General features: G+C 54.6%; 2 protein-coding genes across 2 annotated transcripts; one reads left to right on the forward strand and one right to left on the reverse strand.

The window, feature by feature from the left end:
- Positions 1-212: 212 nt before the first annotated feature.
- Positions 213-1563, reverse strand: MONBRDRAFT_9410 (uncharacterized protein; the record flags this gene model as incomplete). Its single annotated transcript, XM_001747136.1, has 4 exons — positions 213-594; positions 692-755; positions 873-1379; positions 1431-1563. The coding sequence occupies 4 exons, from the start codon at positions 1561-1563 to the stop codon at positions 213-215; spliced, it is 1086 nt and encodes a 361-aa protein (XP_001747188.1).
- Positions 1564-2443: 880 nt separating this feature from the next.
- On the forward strand, positions 2444-5283 carry MONBRDRAFT_37652 (uncharacterized protein; the record flags this gene model as incomplete). Its single annotated transcript, XM_001747011.1, has 12 exons — positions 2444-2480; positions 2837-2964; positions 3064-3144; positions 3269-3365; positions 3435-3580; positions 3681-3908; positions 4001-4162; positions 4254-4335; positions 4453-4616; positions 4740-4880; positions 4973-5124; positions 5202-5283. The coding sequence occupies 12 exons, from the start codon at positions 2444-2446 to the stop codon at positions 5281-5283; spliced, it is 1500 nt and encodes a 499-aa protein (XP_001747063.1).
- Positions 5284-8373: the final 3090 nt, after the last annotated feature.

Below are 8373 nucleotides of genomic sequence, written 5' to 3' on the forward strand. Positions count from 1 at the left end.
GTCAATGGCGGCCAATTTCTGCAGCGCTTGCTCGCGGCGCTACCGGAGTTGGGCGAGGCGAATAAGGTTCTCGCGCACCCCATGAACAGACGGAAGGAAGAACGAGCACAAGAGTTAAGCTTGGGCCGAGATGTGTACAAACCGCTTGTAAAGGTTGAGCCAGTTCCTGTGCCAGTCGCTCTGAAACCTCAGGATCTGGCATCACGCGCATTCTATGATGCACGTAGTGCAGCAAATTGAACAAGGAAATAGGGCATGGCCAAGGTCAACCGATGCATCTCTGTCGACGGGCTCGGTGCGTGGTACATCATGGTATAAACATACGGCGGCTGTTCTGGCCCCGCGTCCGTGGCAGTGGCTGGGCTAGTCTCATCTTGGGACTCGCGCATGGAAGCGACGTGGCGACCTGACAGTGTTGCCGAATCGACCACGGCAGGTCCAACACCCAAGCTCGGCGCGTCATCTGGGTCCGATGCATCCTCGGCAGGGTGGTGCAGGTTCTCTGTCGCAACGTCTGGCTCGAGATGCAGCGCTTCCGAGCCTTCCCCCTCATCTTTCTTGATGCGCTTTGTCTTTTTCTTTCCCCGGCGCTTTCTAGGAGGGGAAAAAGATAATGTGCGAATCAGTGGCATTTGAAGAGCGGCCATTCAGTTGAGCCAACGAACCACCTCCCCAATGCTCAGCAACGCACTTTTTTTTCTTGTCGTCGGATCCGTCTTCGATAAAGGACAGCAGCTCCTCAAGCGAACGCTCGTCTAGCATGAAGTTTGAGATGCAGCACCCGTGCAAGCAGCTTCAAGTCAACCAGCAACAAGACACTATAAACGCTTGTGAGGTGGTGAGTTGGGTTGAAACAATGGCAAGCGACAAACCTGAAGCATTGCGATTGGAAGCGGTACCAATCGTCGAAGTGGATGGAGCAGGGATGGAGGCAAGGGCATCGGCGGCGGGCCAAGGGGCCGCGGGTGTGGAATGTGACTGGACCGGCGAGCCAACTCCCAATTCGCGTGAGCCATCTCGGTGTTTCTGTTCAAGACGCTTATGAAGCCGCTTGACGACCGACCCTCGATCGTGACGGGGTGCCTCGGGTGCCTCGAGGGTGTCAAAGCCCAAGGCTGCACGCAGCTGCTGGGGTGATTTGCCAGAGATATGGGCGGCAATGATACGGGAAGTCAGGTTGACCAAGGGGCGAAAATCAAGGTAGTATGAGGCTGAAGCCAGCTCGCAAAGCATGGCTTGGTCTGTGTCCGGGGCCAAAAAGCGTGCTTCAAAGGCCTCGCGCTTGTTCTCATCTCGAGCATCCTCTGTGAGCGCACCAAGGACCGAATTCAGCGGCGGGAACTCTTGAGCCTGTATAGCAGCACTGAGACGCAAGGAAGCTTGACAAAAGAGACACAAACGCAAGCTTGGTAGGCAAAGTCTGGACTAACCAGAAAGCATAAAGTTGCAGTAGTCGATGAGCATGTCAAGTGTCGTGTGCGATAACTCGGGAAGTGCGACCACGATCTGGTCCTTGGACTTTTCGATAAGGGTCGCCAGGATCCGGCCCTGGCGCAGCACCATCCAACACGGGGATAATTACCCCAGGCATAAGTGAGACGGGACGAAACTGGCCTCGCCAAAGCGCATGCGGTTTCTCGTTCGAGTGCGCACCTCCTTGCGCAGAATGGCGTGCTGGCCTTCGATGCAAAAGACGGAGCCACCGAGGCTGTTCTGAAAGGAGCGCCGCTCGCCTAGGATTACATACTTGATGGTGGGACAAAGCTCTAAGGGGGGCGATCAAATCAGTTGCAACTCAGTCAGGAGAGGATTTTTGACCAAGGAGTGATGAGACGCTCCAACATGGCGGAGCGAGGCCAGCCACGAACCAACGAGCTCGGGGTCTACGCGAAAGCGATACTTGTCGCAACTCTCCAAGAAATACTTCATGCCACCGTTGAATAAAGAGGCACTGCCCCCACAAGTCGGAGACACGCCGATGCACTGCACTCTTCCCACAACACCAGCTCAAACCTTCGCACAGCAAGCAAATCAACGGCGCCCCGGCAACTCAGCACGAGGGCGCTGCCACCAGAGCAGCCACACAAACGGTCAAGCGTAGTCGAGAGAGGAAATGCACTGAAACGAATACAGTGATCATAACTCTAGTGATCCTGCTCGCGAAGGCAGTGAGTTTACCTTTTGGCCCACATGCATGACACTCTGTCTCTCTCTTTCTCTCTCTCTCCTCAAACTCTCTCAACCTGTCACAACTGTCACAAACTCTCTCAAACTCTCTCTATACCTTTATCTTTCTCAGCAATTCATCTCCTGTCTCTCTCTTTCTTTCTCTTTCTCTCTCTCTCTCTCTCTCTCTCTCTCTCTCTCTCTCTCTCTCTCTCTCTCTCTTTTTCCCTTTTGTTCTGTGACAGACACCCCCCCCACACCCATCACACCATCAACAATGGCTGCCCCTGCTGCGAAGATGGCCAAGATTGCCGGTACGTCCCCTTGGTTCTCGGGGCGAGTGCGCCAGTGGGAAATGGGGTTTGCCAGTGACCCTGGCCTTGTTGCAAGCGGTTTTCGTTGTTTTGCTTTGGGTGCAAGGCCATAATAGCCCTGTGTGCCAAGAGCCCACGACCGTTGGCGCCTGTTTCAGGGTCATTGGTTTGGCAGAGGGGTGGGGCTGGTGTCACAGTGGCCTGTCACTGGCCATTGCGGCGCGGACTTGGCGCAACTGCCCGTCTCAAGTCGACGACTCCGAGGTCATCGTCTGCATTCACAAGGCTCTCTCTCACCCCATCTGGACGCCATGCTGTCTCTTGCACGCCGCCCGCGTCGCTTGTACGACACCCAGGTTGGAGCGACGAAGATGCCAAGCGCTTCTTTGAGCATGTCGAGAACAACCAGAAGGAGTACATCCAACGCCTGGCTGAGGCCGTAGCCATCGACTCTGTCTCTGGCGACGCTGATCGCCGCGACAAGGTAACACCGTGCGCGCGCGACGACGATTGCCACTGGCTTGCAACAACTCATTGCCGCCTGCGTCCATTCCCCCTACGCATCCTCCTCCCCTCTATCCAGGTCGTGGAAATGGGCAAGTGGCTGGCACAATGGATTGAGAAGATTGGCGGCACCGTCGAGCTCAAGGACATTGGCACTCAGGTTTGTCTTTTCTCTTTTTTTTTCCTCTTTTTTTCTTTTTTTTTTCTTTTTTTTTCTTTTTTTTCTTTTTTTTTTCGGTACTCCGCCGTCTGACTGGGCTCACCTATGTCACGCACAAACATAGGAAATGTCCACGGACAGTGGATCCATCACCCTTCCTCTGCCGCCCGTCCTCTTTGGCACCTATGGCGCTGATCCCAAGAAGAAGACTCTGCTTGTTTGTACGTCCGCATGCTTCTGAAATTGCAACAATACCAGAGCTCAGCCACGCTTATGCTCCACCATCCTAGATGGTCACTACGATGTGCAGCCCGCAGCCAAGTCGGATGGCTGGGACACCGAGCCTTTTGTTCTGACGGAGAAGGAGGGCCGCCTCTATGGCCGCGGCAGCTCGGACGACAAGGGCCCTGTCCTTGGCTGGCTTTGGGTCATTGAGGTGTGCTTGCGAGTACTCACGCCCAAGGGTGGATCTTGCAAACCATGGGACACAAGCTCATTGCTCGGGTCGTCTCCTCGGGTTTTCCTGACCACTATAGGCTGCGCGTGCCCTGAACATGGAGCTTCCCGTCAACATCAAGATGGTTTTTGAGGGCATGGAGGAGAGCGGCAGCGAGGGCCTCGATGACCTGATCATGGCCGAGGCCAACGGCTTTTTGGGTGATGTCGACGTGGTCTGCATCAGTGACAACTACTGGCTGGGCACTCGCAAGCCTTGCATCACCTACGGTCTGCGCGGTATCTGCTACTTTTTTATCGAGGTGGAGGTGAGTGCTGCTGCGCTCGAACTGCCGCCGCTGCGTGTCGGCCGCTGCATTGAAGCTATGCCTCACCAACTCTGTGAATCTGCAATCATCAGGGTGCCAGCAAGGACCTTCATTCGGGTGTCTTCGGTGGTACTGTGCACGAGGCAATGACCGACGTCATCGCCCTCATGTCCAAGCTTGTGTCCCCCAAGGGAGAGATTTTGGTCCCTGGCATCAGCGACTCGGTTCAAGGCGTGACTGAGGAGGAGCTCAAGGTATATGCTTGGACGAGTTGTTCAAAACGCTTTTTTACAATAGCCGTGAGCTCACGAGCATGGCATGGTCCTGCTGCTGCCTTGTTCTCAGACCTATGATCCCATTGACTTTGATCTCGACGGCTACCGCAAGGATGCTGGCGTGGTTGGCGAGCTTCCTCATCCCAACAAGAGTGCGTCGCTTCGGATGATACTTGTGTCGGAGCTTGGGCTCTAATTGAGCTGCGCTCGTCCCCTATTCGAGCCGCGCTTGTCCAACCTCCTCACCTGATGTGATCTTGGGTCGTTAGACGACACCCTCATGCGCCGTTGGCGTTTCCCCTCGCTCTCGCTGCACGGCATCGAGGGCGCTTTTGCCGGCAAGGGCGCCAAGACTGTCATCCCACGTAAAGTCATTGGCAAATTCTCCATCCGTCTTGTGCCTGATCAAGATCCTCAAGACATCATTGCCAAGGTATGAACTTTTTTTGTTGTCTGTGCCTTTGATCCCAATAATTTGGGGAGGCCACGTCCAGCTGTTTCAGCTGGAAGAAATTGCGACATGCATTATTTTGTTCATGTTTTCCCTGGTTTGTAGGTGAACAAATACCTTGAAGCCGAGTTTGCCAAGCTCGGCAGCACCAACAAGCTGACTCTCAGCTGTGGCCATGCTGGTCGCCCCTGGGTTGCCAACTTCAACGATCCCAACTACATTGCTGGCCGTCTCGCTACCCAGCAGGTACCCCTTTGTTATCTGGCAACAATTGGCGTGTTGCTCTCATGCACATTCATCTCGCACTCACTGATCCTGACCCAATCTTTCCTACCTAGGTGTACAACGTGGAGCCTGACCTTACCCGTGAGGGTGGCAGCATCCCCGTGACTCTTACCTTCCAGGAAGCCACCAAGAAGAACGTCATGCTGTTGCCCATGGGTCGCAGTGATGATGGTGCTCACTCTCAAAACGAGAAGCTGGACATCAGGTTTGTTCAAAGCTTTCCCTTTTGCATCTTGCCCCTTGCTTGTCAATGCATCGTTCGGTTTTTCTTTCCTCACGCAGCCCTGGGGCGCGCAGCAACTACATTGGGGGCATCAAGTTGTTGGGCAGCTACATCTTCCACCTCGGGGCCCAGCTCGCATAAATCATTCGACGGGATACGCCATGTCAAAACAAATTCATCGTTTGACTTTGACCACAATCACACCACACCACACCACGCTTACCCACACGCGCTTCGTCAAAGTTTCTCCTGTCTCAGTGCTCCCTGCCCATGATACGCGCCATGGCATGACATGAGAGAACAGAACACAGAGAGAGAAGAAGCTTTGATTTCATGACAAACATGTCATGCACTTTTTTTGAATTGTCAGCATGGTCTTGCTTGGACCGGGATCGGGTCGGGGCGCGTGCGCTCTGGCCATCGGCCTCGCCTGGTGCCTTGTTGTGAGCTCGGGATGGGCACAGGCACAAACAGAGAGACCACACATTGTGGTCATTATAGGTGATGATGTGGGCTGGGCCAACACTCAGCTCAACTGTCCTCTCCAGTCCAACAACTCCAGTCAGGCTTGCAGTGACGTCAAGACCCCACATATGCTGGCGCTGCGTGAACAAGGCGTCCACCTCCTGCGCCATTACACGTATGCGACGCTCGACAGCCGCAACAAAATTGCATTCGGTCAAACAAGGCGCTGTTTTCCCTCACCTGGCCGTACCTCTCGCATTTGCCATGCCCAGTTACAAATACTGCAGGTATGCAACACGGATGGCCGCTGCTCAGCCTCCACGTCCGGCTCATCCCGTATGGCTAATTGCCATGATTTAGTCCCACTCGATCGGCCTACTTGTCGGGTCGCTTTCCAATCCATGTCAATGAGATTAATCCCGTGTACGAGCCTGGGGGTGGCGCTACCCTCAATTATACCATGCTGCCCGCCAAGCTCACCCAGCATGGCTACGTGGCACACCACGTTGGAAAATGGTAAGCCTTGCGCACATCGCGATCCACCACCAGCCAAGGCGGCGCACCTGTGTATTGAGAAATGTGTAACACGGCATGGCACTGCTCTCATTGCTGTCTGCCGCGTGGCGTTGTCTCTGCCTGTGTCGCAGGCATCTGGTGCGTCGACTCCTTTGTCTGTCACTTCCAGCTGCTGTGCATGCTTCCCTCGACCAAGACGCAACATTCATCAGTCCTCTATTGATCAACTGTGACGCACTAGGGCATGAGCTCGCATGCACGCACGCCCGTGGGACGCGGCTTCAACAGCTCGTTTGGATACCTCCTTGGTGAGACTCGAGCTGACCCCCCTGCCCTTTCTCTTGGATAGCCTGACAATTCCTGAGATGCACATTTTTATTTGATTGCTTCGACTCGTCCCAAGGAGCGGAGGATCACTACACTCATTTGGTGGCACAATCGGGCTACAATGCTGTGGACCTCTGGCAGTCGGATGCCCCGGCCACTGGCTACAACGGCACATATGGGGATCTGGCTTACCGTGCACAAGCACTGCAACTCATCGCCACCCATGATCCCAAGCAGCCCCTCTACTTGAACCTAGCCCTTCAGGTCCGGAGCTTGCAGGACTGATTTTGCTGCATTTCCTGACTTGCAACATGTCTCTTATGTCAAGCCTGACCTCACTGTGGACTGCCCAGGTCGATCACGACCCACAAGAGGTTCCCGCAGAATACCGGGAACGCTACCCCGGTATCTACCCCGCTCGTGCCATCTTTAACGGCATGAGCTCTGTCATGGACGACACCGTTGGTGCTGTCGTCCAAGCCCTGCAATCACGAGACATGTGGAACAACACGGTTCTGGTCTTCTTTTCCGATAACGGGGGCGCTACGGGCGTCAATTCCATGAATGGCAACAACTACCCACTGCGGTTTGTCGGTGCAACCTTGTGTCCCACCTTGCGAAGAATCAAAGCACAGTGATTGTACGCCGTGTTCGCCTTACTCATGACCCTCTCTGTCCGCTGGCTTTAGGGGCGGCAAAGTACGTTTGTATTGCAACGCTTGAGGGTAAAAGGCCGCGTTGCTTGAGGTGTCTACGCTGCTTTCTCCTCATGTTTTGACCCTTGGTGCATAGCATACGGACTTTGAGGGGGGTGTGCGCACAACGGCCGTGGTGAGCGGAGGCCGGATTCCCATGGCGCAGCGTAACAGTACCCGCACGCAGCTGGTGCATGCTTGTGATTGGTATGCGACCTTGGCTTTTTTGGGTGGGGCAAGCAGCGCAGACCCCGTTGCTGGTCTCCCTGACGTTGACGGTCAGAACCTCTGGCCGCTCTTGACGGGAGCCAACATCAGCCAGGTCCACGATGAGGCACGTTGTCATCGAGCGAGCGCTTTTCACTGTCATGTCTTGCTCTGACACACGCACACCCGCGCACACACACCCGCGCACACACACCCGCGACCCCTGCCCCGGTGCGCTTACCCCTGCTTTATTTCTTTGTCTCAGATTCCATTGTCGTCGGGTTTGTCTGGGGAAAACGTCGGTGATGCTGGCCTCATACTTGGTCGCTACAAGTTGGTCGTTGGCAATCAATACAAAGGTGCCGGCTTTTGGACTGGGTATGTCGTGCATCCAAGCAAAAGAAAGACTGCTGTGCCGTACGCGTGGCTTCACCATGGATCACTTGCTGTTAGGCCCTTATATCCCAATGGCACAGCCAACCAGCCAGACGTGGCTTTGGAATGTCTGAACGGTTGCTTATTTGACATTTTTAACGATCCCACAGGTGCCAGAGAAGCAAATATATGGAACAACCGGCTACACTTGCTTTGTAAAATCGTGATTGGCTTGCTCACCCCATCGTGATACACTCGCATCTTGTCTCTTTTTTTCGTAGAACATGAGGATCTCTCGGCCAAACTACCCGACGTCAAAGCAAGACTGCAATCCCGCTTGGCAGCATGGGCGGCCACAGCCTACCAGACGGGCACCGACAGTGAACACGCCTGCGAAGACCCCGTCAGTGTGGCCAGAGAGCGATATGCCGGATATTGGGGTCCCTTCTGCCAATTGGCAGCTCAAGCAAAGTCCAATTTGACCAAAGAATGGTGACCCGAATTGCCGGTCATTCCACACCCACAGAGCTTGGTCTGGCCGTGCCACACTGGAAACAAACCTCAGCCTCCTGACACCGACGACAGCTGTACAAAGGCAACAGGACGAAAAAGGGCAAAAAAGAGAAAAAAAAATCGAATTTCTTTA

Source organism: Monosiga brevicollis, genomic scaffold, assembly GCF_000002865.3.
Source record: "Monosiga brevicollis MX1 MONBRscaffold_15 genomic scaffold, whole genome shotgun sequence".
Classification (NCBI taxonomy): domain Eukaryota; class Choanoflagellata; order Craspedida; family Salpingoecidae; genus Monosiga; species Monosiga brevicollis.